The sequence below is a fragment of the Phacochoerus africanus genome, chromosome 2 (genome assembly GCF_016906955.1).
Source record: "Phacochoerus africanus isolate WHEZ1 chromosome 2, ROS_Pafr_v1, whole genome shotgun sequence".
NCBI classification, from domain to species: domain Eukaryota; kingdom Metazoa; phylum Chordata; class Mammalia; order Artiodactyla; family Suidae; genus Phacochoerus; species Phacochoerus africanus.
The window spans coordinates 275,144,394-275,167,456 of NC_062545.1; the positions used below are offsets into that span (position 1 = coordinate 275,144,394).

At 52.9% G+C, this 23,063-nt stretch overlaps 1 protein-coding gene across 13 annotated transcripts in view; it reads right to left on the bottom strand.

Moving 5' to 3' along the window:
- RAPGEF1 (Rap guanine nucleotide exchange factor 1) overlaps positions 1 to 23,063 on the bottom strand; it is a 130,837-nt gene that overhangs the window by 40,365 nt on the left and 67,409 nt on the right. For all 13 annotated transcript variants that reach the window (XM_047768750.1, XM_047768745.1, XM_047768743.1 and 10 more), the window contains 7 exons: positions 20,961 to 21,139; positions 16,873 to 17,029; positions 5,402 to 5,490; positions 4,508 to 4,660; positions 3,937 to 4,060; positions 3,350 to 3,533; positions 1,802 to 2,302 (listed from right to left, as the gene is read on the bottom strand). In XM_047768750.1, coding sequence (XP_047624706.1) covers positions 1,802 to 2,302; positions 3,350 to 3,533; positions 3,937 to 4,060; positions 4,508 to 4,660; positions 5,402 to 5,490; positions 16,873 to 17,029; positions 20,961 to 21,139 — 1,387 coding nt within the window. The remainder of the gene's footprint in view (positions 1 to 1,801; positions 2,303 to 3,349; positions 3,534 to 3,936; positions 4,061 to 4,507; positions 4,661 to 5,401; positions 5,491 to 16,872; positions 17,030 to 20,960; positions 21,140 to 23,063) is intronic.

A 23,063-nucleotide genomic window follows, 5' to 3' on the forward strand; every position in this document is an offset into this window, starting at 1 on the left:
GTGGCAGCCTGGAACTCTGCGCGGGTGCCCTCGGCAAGTAAGAGCAGACTTGAGACGAGGCCCAGGCCTCCAGGAGCCTCAAGTTCAGGCTCCTCTCACCAGGCCCTGAAGAGACGACTGGGGCCCGGGGGGGAGGGTGAACTGGGCTGGGGAGACAGGCCGCTCGGAGGCCCAGCCCTGCCACTCACTTGCTTGCTGCTTTGGTGCAAAGGCTTCGCTCCTTTGAGCGCCAGTCTCTTCATCTTCATAGCCCTAGGATGAGGGCTGGCGCGCCTCCCAGCCAGGCAAGGACCAACTCTGGCGGAGCACGCCAAGCTGAGCCCAGGGTGCCACACCTGAAGCTCTTAGTGGATCTGAAAGATCCAGGCACAAGTGCTACAGACACTGACAGCTGAGACTGAGTCTAAAGGTGGATGCCTAAATTAACAGAAAATCCCTTCAGCCACTGGAGACTTGAGGCTGTTCAGAAGAAACAATGGATAACGCCCCTTCCTTCTCTCCTCTACCCGACACCTGTTCTAAAAGCTGGAGGCTCCTGGCTGCAAAGGCAGGTGGCACACGCGCTGCTGCGGTCTGCATGGGCACAAGCCTGTCCTTCATTCTGGGGTCAGAGGATTCCTAGGAATGGACAGGAGGGGGTGTGGGCCCACAGGGCATGTGGCTCAAGTTGAGGTCCCGGGGGTGGAGGGAGAGGGCAGCAGCTCCTTAGCCACTTGTCTGTGAGACACACAGGCTCAGACTAGGCAGGCCGGGCCCTTGCTGTCTGCAGCTCACTCCTAGTGGCCTGGTTTCCAATGAGTGAAGCTCCATGACAGATGGGAGTGACAAAGCCAGCTCTCCCTCCGGCTGGGGGGCCACGACACAAGCTGGGTGGCACCTGGTGCAGTTGGCTAGGCCAGGGCCACCAGACGCTCTCACTTGGGAACCTGAGATGCAGACTCAACTTCCAGCTCAGAGACGTTATCTGCTGGATGTTTCCACTGAAGCCAGGGGTCCTGGGGCTGTGGGGCTGACACAGCCACACATGCGTCGTGACAGTGACAGCCAGTCTGCCCAGGAAGGCTGTGCAGGACTGTGCTTGTGAAAGGGAGAGAGACGGGCAGCACCGAGCTGGAGGGAGCTGGCAGAAAAGCAAACTCCAGGAGAACCTGACTTCGGAAGTGGATGGCAAGTCTACTCTTGGCAGACGTTCACAACACAAAAATCCAAAATTTCACTCTACCCCTGGGCCCTCGTAACATCAATAACAGGTCCAAGAAGGGTCCTCAGCAGCTTCAAGGGGACCAGCTCCGATGCCAAGTCATCCTGTGACATTTCGGGTCTGCACACAGGCAGAGCAGCCCCAGGGTCCTCTCTCCGTAGCCCCCCACACCCTCGTGGGCCTCCGAGCCCCCGCGGTGCAACGAGTGCTACTCAAGTTCAAATGTCTGCTCTGCTTTACCCAGATGTCACCGGAAGCCTGTCCTGAATGCCTGGACACGGTTTCTCTTTGTCACCGTACGTTCAGGCCAGAAGGTCAACTGACTGCCACCTCCGAGAGGCTACACACTGCAGGCTCGGTGGAGCCCAGGCCTGAGGTTCTGTAGAGACCAGAAGGAGAGGTCGGCCTCTCAGGCTTTGAAAACCGTCACCAGAACAGACAAAACCAGGCTCCGAGCAGCGCGCGTGTACCTGCGGGCCGACCTGCGGTGGGAGTAGGAGTGAGGTCGCCAGTTTGGTTCTGGTCTAATGGTTCAACCCCACACACCAGTGTTCCAGGCGACAAAGCCTGCTTCCCAACAGCAGCTGCACACACACTTACTGTGTTTGTTCTTCTTCTCCGGGAGAGGCGGCGGCTTTTCTGGGTCCCTCGCCGGTTCGGGAGCAGCGAAGTCAGCCACGAACTCGACAGAGGCCGAGGAACCTCCTTGCTGAAAGGGCAGAACGGCAGCGAAGGGCGTGAAGGGGCCGTGCGGGCCCGGGCCGGGGGTCTGCAGGTCGTCCTCGGCGATGTTGTCGTACTGGGACGGGTGGCGCTCGTAGGACGCCCGGCAGCCGGCGCCGTCCGCCGTCTGGGAGGCCGCGCTCCGGCGCTTCTTCTCGGGGAGGGCAGGCGGCGTGTCTGTCGGCCACCCCGGGGCCGAGGGCCCGTCCGGCTGGGGACAGCCGCCCAGAGGCACCTGGAAAGGGTGGCCAAGAAACGGAGGGCCGGCCTCCCCCGTGGCCTCCGGCAGCGGGCTGAGGTGGCAGGCCGCGTGCTGAGGTATCTGGTCTGCGTTCGAGAGGTCTTGCTGGAGGAATTCGTAGTCGGGATCGTAATGATCTGCGTTCGCAACGGGGACGGGGACGCGGTGTGAGCCGCGGGGCCCCGGGGGGAACCGCACCAATCCCTCTCTCCCGCCCGCCCGGCCTCCCCCCGACCCTGCAGTCCTGGTTCTCCTCCGGCTCGTGTAAGCAAAACCAGATGGGAAGACCACTGCTGGCTATCCTATTCTTTGTACTTTCCTAGAGTTAACATTTTTCTTACGGAAAAAAACAGAAAGAAAGATGTGTGATCACTGCAGATAATGTGGCTAAAAAACCCGAGCGAGAAAATAGAAAGTACCCACAATCTCATAACCTAACGATAATCTCTGCTTACAGTTGGATGTAGTTCCTCAAAAGTCTTTTTTTTCCCCTACGATTTTTTTTTTTAAGCCTACTGAGAAAATACTATATAAGTGGCCTTGGATTTTATCCACTCATCGCTATACCATGATTGATTTTTAATCCAGCTACAAATGAACCCACCAAATGGCTGTCATCCGAAGTCATCTGACTGATACCCCACTGAGTAAGTCAGACGGCTTCCGGCTGGTTGTCACTCCTAATAACGCTGAGATTAGTGTCCTCGGGCAGAAATCTTGCTGTAGATCTCTGATTGTGTTCTTAAGATAAGCTCTCAGCAGTGACCTGTCTAGTTCATAGGACACAGAGTTTAATGCTCTGCAAGCCTCCTGCCCAGCTGCCTCTCAGACTCAACTGGCCCCACCGCCCGCGCTCGGCGTGTGCTACTCTCTTGCCTTCACCCCCTGTCAAAAGCTGTCGGGGCTCCCGCTTCATTTACAGCCCTGAGCCCAGACGGCTCTTCGTCTTGGCAGAGGGCGTCCTCTGAGGAGCCTGCGTGGCTTCACAAGGCTATTTCACTTCAAGGCTCAGCCCCTTGAGAGACAGACACCAGGATCCTCATTCGGCAGATGAGGAAACTCAGGCTCAGATTTTGACGGACTTGGCCGAGGTCAGGAGAGCCAGGGACGGGCGTCCTTCTGACCCCACAGCAGCCACCACGAGAGGAGGACCAGCCGTGGTGACGAGGACGCCCGCAGCTCACCGAGAGTTTCACAGCTTGTGTTCCGGGAGCACTGCCCGCTGTCCCTGTCCAGAGAGGACAGCTGCTCGTCCGACCTGCTGAGCTTGCCGATGCTGCTGCAGGGCGACAGGCGGGGCGACTCGCCGCCGTACGAGTGGCTGCCTCCCGACAGTCGTCGCTGGGTGTAACAGTCCACGTCAAAATCCTCACGGGCAAAGGGAAACAGAGCCAAAGGTCAGAGACCAGGGAGGGAACCGGCACATCTCCTCAGAGGAGGACACCACACTGGGCAGCTCGGAAACCCTCTGGAAAGGCCCACCTCTGCCGGAAGCTCCTGGGAAAGAGGCCTCTGCAGGCGCTCAAGAGTGGGCAAGGGAGGCCCGAGGCCGGGCTCAGCGCGCCCTCGGGAGGCGCCCTGCCCTTTGGCTCCTGCCTCCCCACCCCCGTGTGGGAATGTGACCGCAGCCTGCAGAGAGAAGCCCACCAAGGGCGGCTGACCCGCCTCCAAGACAGAGCTTCCCCTGTGACCAACACCAGGGACTGGAGAACCAACCCGGAGAACCTGAAGCCTCCCCCGCCTGCCGCTCCTTCCCAATGGGCTGCATTACCTGCCTATTAATTCCAAGAGGCAAACTGGAGCCACTGGTGGCTCGACTCATGGGGGCCACCACGGCCACGCGGGTAGGTGACGGAGCCGACTGTCTTTTCTTCGGTGGCAGTGCTGGGGGGGGACTGAAACAGACCAAGAAATCCTGTCAAGCCAGAGAACCCCAACAGAAATTCTTTAAACAGGTGCGGGAGTGCGGAAGGTGGGGTTCTTTCGTTACTAGACATGTCACGCCTTCTTTGCACACTTTCGACGCCCACCCTCGCCCCTCCTGCCCAAATAGATCCCATCTGTGCCAAACCTTGCTTTTCGTTTCATAGCAAATGGTACCAGCATTGGGCTGCAGCCTTGACTGAGGCTAGAAGGCAAGCACTGGGCGTTCTTGGAGGGTGGCAGGGAGGGCACGGGGGCCAGGCTTGCGTCCTCTGGAGCCGCCCTTCCCAAGGGAGGTCTGGGTGTCTCAAGAGCAAGTTCTTGCCCTGATGGCACCACCTGCTTTTTGGCGCATCCCTACCTACCCCTTCATCCAATTATGCCATAAACAGAGGAGGTGCTAGAAGACAGAAAAGTACCTGTTATCCACCACCCGAATGCCGGGCAAGGGGGGCTTGGGCGGCGCGACTTCTTGGTCCGTGGAGTCTGGAAGCCCCTCGGTGGATTGCGACATGCGGGTGGTCTTGCTGAGAATCTCCGTCTCCCGGTCCGTCAGGGGGAGCTCAGACTGGCTGGAGAGTGGACGAGAACTTGGGTTACAGAAGGCCACAGAGCACACGCAGGGCCTGAGAGTCAGAGTGGACCACGGCAGGGAGGCGAGGGGGGCAGGGGCTAAGAAGCAGGAGCCCTGGACACAGAGCTAGCTGGACGCCGTGCCCTGGGCTCCCCAGCGAGATGGGGTTTCCAGTCTGGTTCCTTCACCAGTGAAGAGCAGAAGTTTGGCCAAGTCCCCTAACCCTGCATTTCAGTTTCCTGGTCTGCAAAGGGATCTCTGGGCTGGCTCATCTGCAGGCTCTCTAAAAGCTCCACGCGTAGGTTTTATATTTTCACTAGGGGCTTGCAGGAGAAATTACTGCAAAGCCTTAAAACTGTCTACTTTACCCTCAGTTTCCCTTCTTGATAAAGCCAAGCTAAGTGCTCTCACGCCCACCCCCTAAAACTCAACCCTCCCAAGCTCTCATTAGGGGAGGAAGCTGGCCCAGAATAGTGCAGCTGTGGGTCGCTGTGCACATGTCACACGAGCCTCTGAAGAGGCCACACTGACCCCTGACCTGGAGACCAGGCAGTACTTCAAGACGGGTGTGAGCTATACAGACTTCAAAATAATACAGGCTCTTACCCAGAAGCCACTGGCAAAGGAATCTGGGCCTCTCGGAGCCTACCTGGCATGGGCTCCCGCTCCGGCTCCATTCACTTTCTCAAGTGTGGACCAAACGTGACCACAGAGACCGGAGGGTTTGGTTGGCACTCACCCGTCGGGTTTGCAGGCTGGGGAGCTGGGTTTCGCCGGGCTTGTGGGAGACGGATGCCCCTGCTTCTCGATGGTGAGTCTGACCAGCTCCTACACCCCGCACAGGAGAGAAGCCGTGAGAGATTGAGAAAGTGCCTCACTGCCCAGAACCTTCCTAATCAGGTGGGTCTGTCCTCCGCTGCTGAGTCGCATCTCTGTGCCCACAGATCCCCCACACACCGTATGTGCAAGTATCGCTAGACTTAGTAATCTGCGTGACTTCCCAAAACGTCCCCTAGTCTCCGAAAATACCTTCAGAGAACGCCAGAAAGTTTCCAACGCGCAAAGGCACTTCCTCTTGGAAGGGAGAAATGACAAGCCCCGCTGTTTCAGAACGACTAAGTTCATCACCCAGATTAAAGCCCCTGCAAGCGGATTCCCAGCAAGTGTGGAGGAAGCACTACTCGGTAGTTCTCTGAAGCCACAGCGCAACGTGCGGATGCTGCCTACTGACAATCAGACCCCTGGTCACGGAGGAGGAGGAGGTGGCTTCCCAGGGGAAGCCAGCCTCAGGGGCAGTGCAGCTGTGCCCCAAGGGGACTCTTGGTGGACAGAAACTTGAGGGCATGTTTTACCAGCAGAGACATGACTTTGGAAATTTTTTTTTCATAGAAAAAAAAAAAAAGAGGCAATTAGGGCCTACTTGGTTTTTCCCACTCGAACGCATCTTCCCCCTGTTTGATGAGTTTTGACAGCTGCATATACCACGTAAGCACCACTCAAAAAACACTGAATGTTTCCCCACGCTCTGTCTAGTCCGCACGTCCCAGCCCAGCCCCAGCCACTTCTTCACTTCTGTTTCTGAGACGACTTCTGCCCGGAACTTGATGTAAGTGGAGCCACACAGCGTGTACTCTTCCACGTCCATCTGCTTTGCTCAACAGCTTTATGCCATAAAAACTAGCCATTTAAAGACCGCAGTTCACGGGTGTGCAGTCTGTTCACGCTGTTGTTCAACCATCACCAGAGTCAATTTTAGGACGTTTTATGACTTCCAAGAGAAGCCCTGGACCTTTCAGAGGTCCCTCCTCGTGGCCCCCAGCCCCCCAAAGCACTAATCCACCGTCCAGCTCCAAGAGCTCAGTCGGGGTGCACGAGGAGTGGACCTCCTCGTCCCTTCCAAGCTGTGCTCCACAACTGCGCTGCCTGTTCCGTGACGGACCCCTGGCTGGGACCTGCTTGGGTCACATGAGGAGGGCAGGCCCGCAGCATGAACGTCTGTTTCGAGGTAGGGAGGACGCAGCCGTGGGAGAAAACGGGTAGTACAGCGTGTGTCCCCAAGTCAGACTGCAAGCCTCTCCCGACTCAAAAGGCCACACCCGAGAATCCAGACAAGTGTGGGAGGGCAGGGGTAATATCCTTCTTACAGCAAGGACTCTTTCCAAACCACGAAAACTAGAAAAAAGATCCAGACACCAAAAGAAGCGTCAAAGAAGAAATTCACAAATCTAAACACTCACAGTCAATCATCATCAGGCACTCTCCGGCTCTGGTGGTAACAAAACAGACACTCCCAGACCTGCTGGATGGAAGTGAAGTTGTGGACGGCCTTTCTAAAGGATGACTTGTAGGTACATGTCAAAAGCTTTAAGGAGTTCCCTGGTGGCCTAGCCGTTAAGGACCCCGCATTGTCATTGCTGTGACGCAGGTTTGATTCCTGGCCTAGGAACTTCTGCATGCTGCAGGTGTGGCCAAAAAAAAAAGCCTTAAACATATGCATACATTTTATAATAATTTAGCTCAAGGAGAATGTCATGGATGTGGTACAAAAATAAGGCCACAAAGAAGGGTCACTATAACATTATATGTAACAGATAAAATTAGACTACTCATATTCCACAATTAACTACTCAACACCAGGTACTGATTACACCAATTAGGACAGAATCGAATATGTGAGAGCGTGGAGAGACAATACACGTTAAGTGGAAAAAACAGCCCAGAGAATGCACTGGGGCATTTACAGTATGTTTTGGAAACAAAATCAAACCAAGAACATATGTATAGAAAAAATACGGCTATGAAACAGCACTTATTTTCTTGCTTTTGTTTTTCTGCTTTTTAAATTTTTCTACAATGAAAATGTGTTACTTCTTTAATTTTTTTTTTTCTTTTTAGGGCCGCGCCCACGGCATATGGAAGTTCCCGGGCTAGGGGTTGAATTGGAGCTGCAGTTGCCGGCCTATGTCACAGCTGCAGCCACGCAGGATCCTTACCCCACTGAGCAAGGCCAGGGATCGAACCTACATCCTCATGAACACTATGTTGGGTTCTTAACCCACTAAGCCACAACAGGAACTCTGCTTCTGAAATAATAATGAAAGAAACTGAAGGCATACTCTGTATAATCAGAATCAGTCCCCTGCTCTGTAATAGCCGAGCTTATTCCTGGAGAAGCATGGAGAAGTGAGATCTCCAAGAGTCCAGTACCGCCACAAGAAAGGCCAAGAAAGGACGTTTTCCTGTCGTCACAACTGAGAAGCTCTCACCATGTTTACAGAAGAGCTACGAAGCCGGCGACCACAGACGAGGTGCAGAGGGGAGAGCCCGCAGCCCGGGAGCAGGGGCAGGCAGCCTGGAGGAGGAGGAGGAAGAGGGAAGGAGTTTGCCGCGGGAGCGCGTGGCCAGGCCCACAGAGCGTGCCAGCACCGGAAGGGTCCCCGGAGGCCTGCACTCAGGCTCGCGGTCTTTACAAGCTGGGCTGCCTGCTGGCATCTGCCAAGGCAGGAACAAATGCCACTGACTCTCATCAATCCCCGAGCTGCTACACCTAGACCGCCGTCTTTCCCGAGAGGCCGCTGTGTGAACTCACCACCAGACGATGGTGCCGGGAGCGGGCAGGGATCCCGAATCCCAGGCCGGCCTCCCCCGCGGCACCCGCGCCCCACTGCCTGGCCCGGGCCCGACAGAAGGCCGGAGCCTCCCACGGTCCCCAGCGCCTTCCAGCCCATATGGCCCGGCCACAGGTCTGCGGTCTTGACCCGCTCCAGGCGCGGGCACATAAGCACCTCAAGGGGCACGGATCCAGCCGCCCCGCCGACACCCCACCACACACAGTAAGTCCTCAAATACACGAAAAATAAGATGGACCATGGAGCCAAGGAGCCACACAAAGAACTATTTTGAATGGCTACAAAAATGAGGGATAACTTGAAGGTCAAAAATAACCCGGAAAAGCCTTTCATAATGATTTTGTAATAGTCCCACTGATTGAGGTAGCTGGTGTTACTTGGAGACCTGTGTTTCTAGTGTGGAAAAAAACAAATGAGTCATTATGTTGCTAGATATTTTTAAAATTTTTTTATGGCTGTTCCTGCGGCATGTGGAAGTTCCCAGGCCAGGGAATGAAGCCAAGGCACAGCTGCAGCCACGTCGGATCCACTGTGCCGGGCTGGGCATGGAACCCACGCCTCCACAGCGACCTGAGCCGCAGCAGTAGGATTCTTAACCCAGTGCTCCCATGGCGTGGACTCCTGTGTTGATATCTTCGGAAACTGAGATTTTTCAATGTGAGAGGAGGAAAATTAAGATATAAGCTTATGAGGCTAAATAAAAACCCCGGTGTCCTGAATGTGAACTTGGAGGCACGAGTACAAACTCAAGCTGTGTTTCCTCTTAAAGAAACTCAACAAGGTGCGGCCAGTCAGGAGCAATAAGGAACCTCAGGCCTCCGAGGGGCCTCTCGAAACACCATTCCCAGTAAAGGGAACAGAACTCCTTGAAGGGATGGCTGCTTCCAGGTCAGGGTAAGCAATGCTCAAGGCGATTATAACGCAATAACAAAAAAGAGAAATAACCCAGTTTAAGAAGGAGCAAAGGCTCTGAATAGACATTTCCCCAATAAGCTGTACAAATGGCCAATGAGCACATAAAGAAGATATTCAGCATCGTGAGGCATCAGGGGACTGGAGGGCAAACCCTCAATGAAACGCTACTTCAGCCACGCACGTGGCTCTATCAAGAAGGCCAACGACAGCAAGGGTGGGTGAGGACGTGGAGACAGGGGCACCATCAGGCACTGCTGGTGGGGACATAAAGCAGTGCAGCGGCTTCAGAAAACAGTCTGGCCGTGTGTCGTGAGATCGAACGCAAGAGTCACTCTCTGACCCAGCAGCTGCAGTCCCAGGCGTGCGCCCAAGGGAAACGAAAACACAGATCCCACACAAGCGTGTACGCGGGCATTCACGGCAGCACACTCAAAACCGCCGGAAGACAGCTCGAAGGTGCAAATCTCTGTGAATAAGTCATACCGGGTGTGCCCGCACGCCGGAACAGCGCTCAGCAAGAAACAGAAACGCTGTGCCGACGCGCGGGCGGTCTTCAAAGGCCTTGTGCTCAGGGACAGAGCCAGTCACAAAAAGCCACAGAGTATACGATTCCATTTAGATAAAGGTCCAGAGGAGCAGATCGACAGAGACGGAGAGTAGACGGAGAGGAGGGGCCGGAGGGGGGCGAGGGCAGGGTGTGGGGCTGCTTCCCCGAGGGAGGAAGAGGCTCCACAGCCGACAGTGGTGACGGCTGCACAATGCTGTGGACACACAGAACATCCGTCCCTAAACTGCATGTCTTACACGGGTGAACTGCGTGCTATGGGAACTGTATCTCCACAAATCTGTCAGCACATACACGCACAAATAAGGACGAGATGAGCATCTTTCCACACCCCGAAGTGAGAAAACTAACGAGGGCTTCCGGGGTCACGGCAGCGAGCTCAGGAAACAATCTGACACAGCTCTCTCTGCTCAAAGATGGGGCTTGGGGCTTGGGGCTTGGGGCTCGCGGCTCAGGACACTAACTGCAATGGACTGAAACATAAAGTGCATTTAGATTCACGACCTCAACACAATATACTAAAAGCTCAATCCCCCGGTCATGTCGGAAGATGCGAAGAAACACTGAGCCTAGCATGACTGGTACACGAAGGAGGGAATTAGGCACTGACCCTGCCTCTCCCGAGACTGAAAGCAGAAGATAACTCTGAGCTGCCAAGGGGAGGTCTCGTTTGAGGGAGTCCTGCTAAGGATGAGGATGGAACCACGGAAAGAACTAGACTGTCGTCATTTTAATCCTTCGGGATTGATGGATCCAGGCGACAGCTCTTAATGGCCATGAGCAGCGAAAGGGGAATGATGCCTTAGACGAAGGGCAGGGCAGCCCCTAGGGAACATTCTTTGAAATGCACAACCCTGGAGATGACTGAGCCTAGCATGACGGGAAATTAAAGGGACAGAGGAACATGGGAAAGAGCACTGCATGGATGTAATCAGTAAGGCCAGAGAGCGGAGTCTTTTAAGAGAAACAATCCTTTCTTAAAATAATAATAATAACAACAAGTTGCAAGGAGACAAATACAAAGAAGGGGGAACTTTCAACATATATTAATGAATTACAGGGCTTGGACTTTAATCTGGATTTGAAACTGAAAAACAAACTAAAAAATAGCAAGCTACGCCCTGGGGGCCAAAGTCAGCCCAGTGCTTGCTTCTGTAAGGGCCCCAAGGTAAGAATGCTTCCTTAATAAAAATTAAGTTAAAACAATTAGACAAAGACTATGCAACACACCAATATGCAATCGAGACTACATGTAGCCTAAGACGCCTAAATTATTTACTCTCTGGCCCTTTACAGAAAGTTTGCCTTGCTCTAGAGACAGGTACGAGGGTATTTACAGCTGAATGGGCCTGATGGTTGGACTACCAATCTGCTTCCAGATAACCCAGACGACAGGAAGCGATCTAGAGGGCACAGGACCAGCCACGGGTGGACAAGTGTGGAAGCCACGCGATGGGGCTGCACCATGCTCTTCTCTTTCTTGCCAAAGTCTGAAAAGTGTCACAATAGGCTGGACAAGGAATGAAAGAGATGGTTTATTTGAGATGTCAGTGTGGCACAGCCAGCTGCCTCACAGTATCTGCGCTTCCTTATTAACAGAAGTTGCCTTGGGCTCAGGACCAAGTTCGGGCCAATAAATGTTCAGTGACCGTTCTGTGAGGCCTTCGAGGAGGCACCTTAAATGGAGACGGCACAACGTGCCACTCTCCTCCTCCTTGCTGGATGGAACGCAAATGCGTAAGTGATGGAGGCAGAGCAGCCTTTTTTGACCAGGAGGTAAAATCCATGTGTTAAGATGGTGCGAAAGCAGGAGAGGAGACCAGACCCTGGCTTTTTGGTGAAAATGCCACGCCAGCTTGGGCTGCTCCTCTCTAGGCTTCTTATATGCAGAGGAGAAAAAAGGTTTCTCTTTTCAAGTCAGTATTAATTTGGGTTTTCTTGAAATCAAATCTAACCCTAAGTGATAGAGTCAGGAAAATATTTCTTTCAAAATATTCCTGTTAGGATAGAAAGCCCGGAATAAAACCCACGCACCTACCGTCATCTAATCTATGACAAAGGAGGCAAGAATATACAACGGAGAAAAGACAGCCTGTTCAATAAGTGGTGCTGGGAAAACTGGACAGCCACATGGAAAAGAATGAAATTAGGACATTTCCTAATGCCAGACACAAAAATAAACTCAAAATGGATTAAAGACCTAGATATAAGACCAGACACCATAAAACTCTGAGAGTAAAACATAGGCCAAACGCTCTCTGACAAAAACAACAGCAACATCTTCTCAGATCCACCTCTTAAGAGTAATGACAGTAAAGACAAAAATAAACAAATGGGACTTCATTAAACTTAAAGGTTTCTGTGCAGCAAAGGAAACCCTAAACAACACAAAAAGACAACCCACAGAATGGGAGAAAATCTTTGCAAGTGAATCAGCTGACAAGGGATTCATCTCCAAAATTTATAAACACCTCCTACAGCTCAATACCAAAAAACAAACAAACAAACAAAACAAACAACCCCATCAAAAAATGGGCAGAAGATCTAAACAGACAGTTCTCCAAAGAAGACATACAGATGGCCAAAACACACATGAAAAGATGTTCAACATCACTCATTATTAGAGAAATGCACATCAAAACCACTCTGAGGTACCACCCTGCACCAGCCAGAATGGCCATCATCAAAAAGTCTACAAACAAGAGGTGCTGGAGAGGGTGTGCAGAAAAAGGAACCCTATGACGCTGTTGGTGGGATTGTAAACTGGTGCAACCACTGTGAAAAACAGTATGAAGATGCCTCAGAAAACTAAAAATAGAACTAACTACCATTGGATCCAGCAATCCCACTCCTGGGCATCTATCCAGAGAAAACCATGACTTGAAAAGACACATGTACTCCAATGTTCATTGCAGCACTATTTGCAGAAGCCAAGACATGGAAACAACCTAAATGTCCATCGACAGAGGAGTGGATCCAGAAGATGTGGTACATATACACAATGGAATATTACTCAGCCATTAAAAGGAATGAAATACCAGCATTTTTAGCAACATGGATGGACCTGGAAACTATCATGCTAAGTGAAGTCAGCCACACAATGAGACACCAGCATCAAATGCTTTCCCTGACATGTGGAATCTGAAAAAAGGACAGACTGAACTTCTTTGCAGAACAGATGCTGACTCACAGACTTTGAAGAACTTTATGGTTTCCAAAGGAGACAGGCTGGGGGGGTGGGGGATGTAATGAGGGTTTGGGATGGAAATGCCTTAAAATTTGTTTGTGATGACTGTTGTACAGCTATAAATGTAATAAAATTCATTAACATAAAAAATTCCTGTTATTCAAGGTGAATCTGGTACACAAGCCCAATTTTGAGTGGTGATAGTTAAGTGACAGAACTGCAGGTATTCCAAAGATTTCCCCCAAGGTCAGCGTAAGAAGGCTTTAAAAAAAAACTAAAAAAAAAGTGTGCGCATGCACGTGTGTGTGTGTGTGTGTTGAGGGGAGGCTAGAGGTCAGGTAAAGAGGCGGGAAGTCTTACTCCGGCGGGAGAGCCCTAGAAGGTCTGCAGAGAGGGTAAGGCCGAGCCCAGAGATGGGTATGAGTCATTCATCTGAGATCAAGGTACAATTAGGAAACCCTGGGAGCTGGGGTCTTGGTTCTGAAAGGACCGGCTGGTGTCTCTGTTTGACTCTGACAAGCTCTGTCCTCCAACAGCCAAGTCCTCGGCTGGAGGGGCTCCCAGAGCAAAGGAGAGGGAGGCGTCTGAATTCCTCCCATGGAGAGTCACTCCCACTGAGTCTCGGGCTCCCCCTGGAAGGTAAAGCACCTTCCCCGGGCAGGTCGGAGAGTCAGAGAGTCATAAAATTTCGTGGAAAAGAGCCACACTCACCGTCCAGGGCTGGTACGTGTCACCGGTCGTTCTAGAAGCAGCGTTCCTGTGGTTTACAGTACTTACCCACGGTACTCGTCCACAGTCTACTGGGCACCCAGCACCTACCAGTACGTTATACGCATATCTTACCTAATCTTTCTTCACACCCTCAGGGTAAATGTTTTAAAATCTACTTGAAACTCAGCCAGCTAACCTGCCCCAGGTTACAAAGCTACAAAAGGCACTGGTGTGAGGGTTCAGAGGAGAGATGGTGCCACTTATTCAGGGACAAGACCAAAGTCACCTTGTTTTAAAACACCTTTTCGTCCCTTAAAAAAAGGGCCCATTTAACGAGGGGGTGAGCTGCCTGGAAGGTGCCGAGTCAGTTGACGGGGAGGGCCGGCATCCTCCCCTGCGCCACCTCCGCACAGCCCCGCCTGTCCCCGCCCACCGAGGCTCGTGGCCACAGCGCATGAGCTGAGCAGGTGTTCTAAGCCTGATGGGGACCGTGAGAGGCTGGACGCCAGCTGGCCTGTCGGTGAGACACACGGAGCCCTCCGGCTGAACCATCCATCTCCCTCCCTGTGGCAGCGGCTGAGGGTGGCAGGACAGACTCGGGGTCGGGGGCCAGGAGGCGGGTGTGAATCACGACCTTGACACTGACCGCTGGCCTGCCGGGGACTCGGTTTCCACACCCGAGAGGAAGGGATCACACCTACCTCAGAGAGTCGCTGGGGGCGCTCAGCGGCTGGTAAATGTTAGCTGTTCTTACCACGTAGCCCCTAACGACGGCTGCCAACCTGCTGGTGCCGAGCTGGCCCCTTGTCCCCTGCCTGACTCCAGGCCAGTTCACGCTCATCCTTTAGGCGTCAGCCTGCCTGTCTCTCCCTGGGGAAGTGGCCCTGATCACCCTGAAAGAGGAGGGACACCCACACCCCCAAGTGACACCACGTGCCATTTTTCCTCCACGGCACCAGGCCCGGTCACGTGATGCAATGACGAGGCCCGATTGCTGTTTCTCCGCCTTTGGACTGGAGGCTCCGTCAGGGCAGGGACTGTGCCGGTTTTTGGTCACTATAGTCCCAATTCCATCGCACTGCCCTGCACACACGAGATTCCCAATACTGCTTCTTGACTACATGAAACAAAACGGAATTTACAGAGCTCCTGACCTAGAGAATCTTTGTCCTGGTTAACATATTGTTAAAACAATTGGGTAAAAGTGATCTGATTTCAGATGCTGACAGGCTCGTGAGTGTCTCCCCCTACCCCCCCTTGCTGTGGTTAATTTGAAAAAATCTGAGAAACTATTCTTTTACTCATGCCTTTCAACTGATGATTCCGTAAAGGAAATCCACTTGGGAAGGCCACGAAGCTTTCGCCTTAGAAACGCTCCCATCTTGGAGGTCCTCACACGTTTTGAACACCGCATCATCGCAGCGCAGTACAAGGAAGCCTTAACAGCGTCCCCTGAAAAATCACACTTTTCAGTCACAGCGTTTCCAGAAGGCTGGACAGGAAGAGCAAGGCGGGCTGAGCCAGGACTGCACGCACCGCACCGAGGGAGGTGACCAGGCCACGTCCCCTCGGTCCTACCGATCTGGAGCGCCCGGGAGGGTCGGATGGAGAGGGCATGTGACCGCACTGCAAATCCCGTCCCAGCCGGCAGCCGCCGTGGCCAAAATAGAGCGTGTACGGCCTAACCCCTTCGGGAGATCATGATAGGGACACTGTGATGTCACCTGGTCAGGCCTCTCTCTAAAGGAACTCAATAAAGCCCCCGGCAGAGCACCCCCGCTGCTGGAGGTGGGGAGCCCCCCGGGCTGCGGCAGCGCACCTCAGAGCAGTGTGTCAGGGGAAACCCAGCTTTCTCAGCCTCCAGGCTGCCACGTTTACCCGCTGGGGGTCCTAATTCTACTCTCCACTGCAAGGAGGCAGCTGCAGGAATCTAACAGCAGCACGGCGGAGCTGGGAAGGAGTTTTTGGATCTAGGGTAAGTACCTCAGCTAAAATTTTTAGACTGAAGGGTCTCGAAAGGAGGAGAATGCAGCTTTTCAAGCTGAGAGATCCATCTGCAGAGCACACACCTAGAACCACAAAATTAATAATAAACGGCAGCTAAGATCTGCGTGCTTAGTATGTGCCAGGCTTGGTTCTAAAAGCTTTGTATGTATTAACTAATTCCATCCTTCCTTCGACCCCATGAAATAGGGTACCTTAACTGCATCTATTTCATTTCCTTTTATTTTTTGGCTGTGCTTGCGGCATATGGAAGTTCCCAGGCTAGGGACTGAACGTGCACCACAGCAGTGACTGAGCCACTGCGGTGACAATGCTGGATCCTTAACCCACTGTGCCACAAGGGAACTCCACTGTACCTATCATGTGGATGAGTTAATAAGGTACAGAGCACTGGAGTAAACTGCTCCAGTTTACAGACGAGTAAGTGGTGACCTTGGGGTTCGAATCCAGCTGGGCTCTAGACTAGCCCTCGCTCCGCTACATCCCATGACCCCACGTAACAGCACGGTCTACAGCCTCCCGCCATGCACACAGCCCAGCCCTGACCCACCGGCTCTCACGCTTCAAGTCCTGCCCTCTGGCTTGCTCCTTACTCGCTGACTTACTTTCTCAGTTAGGATCTGTGCCTTGGACCCCCAATTCCAGAACATCTAAGGACTCTGCTTCCCATTTTAACTGTGATTCATAATTTCCTATGAGGCCTTTTCTGACTTCCCTGGGTAGTAAGTTCACAGACCACATCATGGATTTCGAATATAGACAGTTTTGTTTCTTACTCATCTCAGTTCTGCTTTTCTACCAAGAATCTCAAAAGTTCTTGGAACGTGAAAATGTAGCAGTTGATATGCTGGGAATTTTGCTGAAAGTCAAGGCAAAAACAATTTCCACTGTTTTCTGTCTTGCTGGCAAGCGTGCGCAGCCAGAGCTGTGGTATAGAGACTCTGCAATCTTAATGCGAGGGCCGATAGAAGCTGGCTACTTCTGCACCTCTTTTAACTATCGGGACGAGTGCTCCAAAGGCTTATGTTGCTGCACGAGCCATTTTCACAGAGAGAAACTGCTGTCACACAGGGCAGCGTGCCCACAGCAGGGACGCTGGAAGAGAACCACGTTAATGCAGGAGGTTTAGGGACAAGTTCTCCTGTGAGCCACACGCAGTGGGGAGGCTGCTCGCCGCGCCTGATGAGGCCCGCACGTACCTTCACTCCGTCCAGCACAGCTTTGATGACCCCCTTCACAGCTGTCACCACCTCTTTATCTTCTGAGTTCACACCTTCTAGCATCACCTGGTCAGACCAGCGAATGAGGTTGGCGAGACTTTGGTACACTCGGCTATAGCAGGAGGAGAGGGCTGAGCTGGAGGTGGGAGGAGATGTATAAGAGAATATTAAAAATCTAAAGCATGACCATCACTTTAAGTCATCTTTTGAGCCCAGGACTAGCTTCTCAGTGACTAGGGCTTCTCACTCCTTCTTTCTATAAAATCTGTGCCTCCTTTTAATCAATAAACTTTCTCTCCCTGAACTTACTTCCTGATGTCCAATAAAGACTCTGTGGAGCTATTTTATATTCTAGTCCATTATAATTTTTTTCCTTTTCCTTTTTTTAGGGCCACACCTGTCGCATATGAAAGTTCCCAGGCTAGGGTTCAAATCAGAGCTGCAGCTGGTGGCCTACACCACAGCCACAGCAACACAGGATCCGAGCCGCGTCTGCGACCTACACCGCAGCTCACGGCATCAGTGGGATCCTTAACCCACTGAGCGGGTCCAGGGATCAAACTCGCATCCTCATGGATACTAATCAGGTTCGTTACTGCGGAGTTACAATGAGAACGCCACGTTATAATTTTTTTCATTTCTCAAATACAATGCATAAAAATTCCACCACGATAGATAACATGCTCTTACAAACTTCACATCTTCCCCAAGATTCTGACAGTGTCTCCCAAGGAATGCCCCCCTTCCCCACCTTCTAGGAGGGCCAAGTGTTGCACATCTCTGCCCGGAGACAAAAATTCACATTACACACGTCCCAAGGAGCCAGCAGGTTTGTGGTGTTTTAGCAGGCGGATCCTTTGGAGGAAGAGCCTTTAAACGTGACCTCAAAGAGATCTGTAACTTCCTAGGATTCCTTCTAACACGGGCTCAGCTTCGTTATCCTCTGCAAGAGACCATGGCTGAGGTGTCAGAGCAACGCCCTAGTGGAGAGCGTTTTAAGGACAGGATCCGAGGCGAGGGCCCAGCTACGCTGCGACGCCAACACGAACCAAAGAGAAGCCCTGAGTGCTTCTGGATGCCTCGACAACTGTAAAGCGCAGGCCAAAATGCAAACCTTTTTGTATCTTCCACACACTTTTACATAACGCAAGGTCATTCCCCAGGACTTATGGAAAGCATGATTTTTTCCATTTTAAAGATTATATATTACAACAAAGGAAGAGCAAAAACAAAGAAAACTTGTGGGCTGCAATCTCCTCCACTTCAAAGAAAACAAAGAATGAGGCAGGCATTTAGGAGCCAAAGATATATTTTTTCCAAAGATGTAATTTTGAAAAAAAATATGTAATATCGTCAGGTAGGATTAGAACAAGTTCTAAAAACAAAGCCATTTAAAACAACACCTTGACCCAAACCATGCTCTGGCGAGCAGCTCTTCAGAGTCAGGTAAAGACGAAGAGAGCTCTCTGGGCGGTCTAGACGCCCACTCAGCCAGCCACTGTGCTGCCCTGTGCATGTCCCAACGGGAGAAGAGACAGACAGAGTGAAAGCGAACGCCTCAGGCCCCTCTGCAAACAAAAATGTACAAAAGGAGCCGCAAGGAAGCCCACATTTGGCTGCTTCAGAGGCGAATGCAAATAAGCAGCAGCAGGTGTGGGAGCCCTTCTCTCAGGGAGGAGCGGGGAGAGAAAGAAACCGCTGGTCCGTCCTGGACGGGGAGGGGTGCGCTCCTCTGCCGCCCCCTCCCGGCCAGGCCGCCCGCCGGAGCCTGCGGAGGACCCCTGGTGCTCATCAGAGCCAGAGGGGGACAGCACACGCTTATGGACGCTTCACCCCCATTTGCAGCCGATGGAAACGCTGCCGGAAGGCACCTCAACTTCGTCGTAGCTGGGTCCGCCCTTCACACCGACAACCTGGAGGAAGACCATTCCTGCGTCTCACTGTCACAAGAAGGACATTAAGAGAGGAGGGAGGGTCCTGTACTGTAACACTGTCGCCCAGTGGACCGGTCCCTGGTCTGTCTCTGAAATGGAACAAAGTGTCTACACGAAGGGCAAGCAGGGATCCTTTCCTCAAACATCACTGGGGTTCCACCTCGAAGAGAAAGCCTCCGTTCACTGCACACCCCGAACAGCCAGCTGCTTGTTCAAAGGCTGGTCACCACCGTCCCCCTAGCCTGACACAAAGAGCCTGCTTGCCAGGGCCCAGACCACAGAGGCGGCTCTGAGCAGAAGGCAGGAAAACACCTTCCCGGCTAAGAAGGGCACCGGGAGGAAAGAGATGATGGAAGGAATCCAAGAGACGTTCCAGGGAGCACCTTCCACCATCTCAGGGAGATCAAAAAAAACATCATCGACTGGCTCTGGAAGAGTTTCAGGAGCAAAAATCCCTTAAATGCTATTAGCCAAAGGACCACTAAGAAAAAAAATCACTGTTCCTGATGGCCACACCCAGGCATGTCTTGCCCCCTCTAGAAACTGTTACAGACATCCAATGATTTTTGCCACCTGTAAAGTCATCCTCACCGCCCCCCAGACAAGAAACACCCCAGACCATTATCGTATTACTCCACCAATTCTTCTGTTGCTTGTACGTCCAGAAAGTAGTTTCCCAAGCGGAGCTGCTGGCTATCACCCCAGGGAGCAATGCCGTTACAGGACTGGGCCTCGGGGACTCTGTCCTGGACTCTCCCAAGGGGGCCTGGCGCGTGAGGTGGCAGCAGGTGGTGATGCCCGCCCACGCCCTGGTGGGAGCACACTCTGGTCTCTTCCCTTCCAGGACACACCCGTCTGTCCAATCCCGCCCAGCCTCCCGGTCCAGCTCCAGCATCTCCTCCAGGAGGCTGAGAGACGGCATCCTCCCTGCAGCTCCCCTCCTTAAATCCAGCAGGGCCCCCGCGGGCCGCTGGCATCTTCACCCAGATCTTCACTCTACCGTGGCAGGCCTGCCACAGGAAAAGAGGCACGAGAGCATTTCATAAAAGCTGTCCACGCAGCCGAAACCCAGCACATGGCAGGCCCCTTCCCTCCAGGGAGAACAGCAGCGGGCCCTTCGACGAGCTGGGCGCTGCGGTCACTACTGGAACCACAGCGCTCGGTCCCACAACGTGCTCCACAGGCAGCACCTCGATGCGGCAGCGAAGGGGCTCCCTTCTGCAGAGGCCCCTGTGCCGGACAGCAGTGTGGACGGAGACCGAAGGCTGGAGCAGGGCAAAGCCCCACCAACGCCCATCCTTCCCCACCAGCTGGCTTCAGTGAGCTTCCAGTGGAAGGACCACCATCTACAGGGCTCGGCTGGAACTCCAGGTGAGGAGCCCCAGGGCAGAGAGCTTCCTGGCAATAAAGAGGCTGTTTGCTCGATCCCCCAGCAGAAGAAAACTCTGCGCCTCACTGCCAAGTTCTGAGAGTAGTTCATAAAGGCTTAACCTCGTGGGGCTACAAGGACACCAAACCATCTCGAGGAACAGAGGGAAACAGAGCGAGGGTCACCCTAAGCAGGTGAAGAACAAAGCCAGCAGGGTTCTGGCAGCACGGGTCAGGAGAACAAGCTCCCGCCAGGCTCTCACCAAAGAGTATACTTCCTACTGCTCTTCTTTCTGCACTTCGCAACAAACAGAGGGGCGAGCTGCTCACTGACCTTTCAGAGGAAAACGAACTCCAGCAATGAAAGCTGACTCCACCCTCACAACTGGCTTCCAATGAATCCAGGTGCCAGTTTTCGAGGCCCTGGCTTGATACGGTTAAATGTTTCACTAATCCACACTCTAACGGCCTAATAATCTAAGCAAACTCTAACAGGCTGGGTGTTGGCAGAGTTTAATGGCATAGGAAACTCAGGTTAACACAGGGCACTGGGGAAGCAAAAGGCTCCCGACCAAGGGGGTATTGCCAATGAGCTGCAGGGACAGAAGAATAACCACAGACGCGGTGGCGGTGGCGATCTCCCTCAGGGTGGGTCCTCACGAGTCACAGCGACCTCGACCTTGACCGCCCATCAAGTAACAGCCGTGGGCTGCGTGGGCGGAGGGTGGGCGGGCTCCCCGGCTCTGCGCGCGCACGTGCACCCACCTGTGCTGAATTCGCGGGTCGCTCTGCACCAGCGGCAGGATGGCCTCCAGCACCTTGCTGGCTGAGCCTGGGAGCATCTCCAGCACCTTCTTGTCAATGGCCATCTTGTCCACAATGGTCTTGAAGTAGCGCAAGGCACTAACGACCTCCTTCTCTTTCTCCTCCAGCCAGCTCAGGTTCTGAAAGGAGATGTTAAGCATAGGGAGGGAGGAGAGAGGTTAAAGGAGCTACCGAACAAGACACAAAGTGAAACTTCCCGTAACCTAGCTTGAGGTTTAAGCCAAAGGAGAAAGCTTCCAGCTGCAGACACCAAGCCAAATGGTCTTTCTAAAGCTGCACGCAGGACACAGAGGCTAGACTTGAAGGAAGAAGATGGGCTAGACCGAGAAAGGTCGTTTAGGCGCACCGAGTCCCTCCCAGGACAGAGACGGATCAGCCCTGCGGCCCCTCCTCTACCGCAGGGGTGTCACAGCTAAGCTCAGAGTGGGGTGAGGACCAGCTGACCGATGGCTGCAGGATGCTGAGAGGACCGACAGTGACGGCCCACCACGCCTCCCTAGTAAATCAAATCCAGACACCCAAGGCCTGTCAAGGATCCTCAGGACGGTGGAAGACAGGCAGGAGGCGGGAGCGTCCACAACCCCCGCTCCCAGGACTCCGCCAGATTCCCACATTGGACCCAAAGATGGGGCCCCCTCTCAATGAAATGACACGACCCTCCCAAGGGGGCCTGGAAACCCTAGGCTTAGAAGGCGGTGAAAAGGTGAAGCTGGATGGAGGGCGACGGTTCCGGCACTGCTCCTGCGGCAATGCCAGTAGCATTCAGGGTCCCTCTGCTCCTGAGACAAGCCCACCCAGGAGGAGAGTGAAATCCAGAGTCCTGCACTCCCAGGAATCCCCTTCCCGCCCCCCGTGTCTTTTCTCCTTGCTTGTGGGTACCTTGAATCCACAGTTAGCGGGTCAACATGCCCCTTAGGTCGTGTTCCGACCTCTCCCTACACTGACCCCAAAGGCAACAATCCAGGTTCCAGCTGGCTGGCAGGACCAGGGAAATCAAGATTAAGCTGTAAAATGGACAGCCTACTCACGCAGAACCAACTACATGTCCAGGGCAAATTAAGAGGCGAGCGGGAGCTCCCGTCGTGGCGCGGCGGAAACGAATCCGACTAGCATCCATGAGGATGCAGGTTGGATCCCTGGCTTTGCTCAGTGAGTTGAGGATCCTGTGTTGCTGTGGCTATGGTGTAGGCCAGCAGCTGTAACTCTGATTCGATCCCTAGCCTGGGACCTTCCATATGTCACGGTGCAGTCTTGAAAACCAAAAACAATAAAAAAGAAGAGCAGTGTGTATGAGGAAAACTGCCTCCCGTGGGCTTTTTGAGGTGCAAAGAAGGTATAAATAAAACCCGCTGACAACAAGATACTTCTACAAAAGTATATTTAAGCAATAATCTATAATACATACATGAAACATGATAAACAGTGATTACGGTTCAGAACACAAGCTCTTTTCTTTAAAAATGATGCAGAGTGTCATCTTACTTTTATTTTTCATTTTTTGGCTGTGCCTGAGGCATGTGAAAAGTTCCCAGGGTAGGGACTGAACCCATGCCTCAGTTGTGACTGAGCCACAGCTGCGGCAATGCCAGATGTTTAACCTGCTGTGCCATGTGGGAACATCCCAGAATGTCATCTTAAATAAAAAATTCAATACTGGAGGGAGTTCCCGTTGTGGCTCAGTGGTTAACGAATCTGAGTAGCATCCATGAAGTTCAATCCCTGGCCTCGCTCAGTGAGTTAAGGATCCAGTGTTGCCATGAGCTGTGGGGTAGGTTTCAGACACGGCTCAGATCTGGCATGACTGTGGCTGTGGTGTAGGCTGGCAGCTACAGCTCCGATTAGACCCCCTAGCCTGGGAACTTCCATGTGCCGCAGGTGAGGCCCTAGAAAGCAAAAAAATAAATTAAAAAAGTAAAAAAAATTAAAAAATTTCAATACTGGAGGCATTTATTTCAGGGGAATATCAGAGGAAAAAATACGTAAGTGGAATTAGGAAGTAATTTTACTTTACTCAGACACTCTCAAAGCCCTGATGTAATTTCT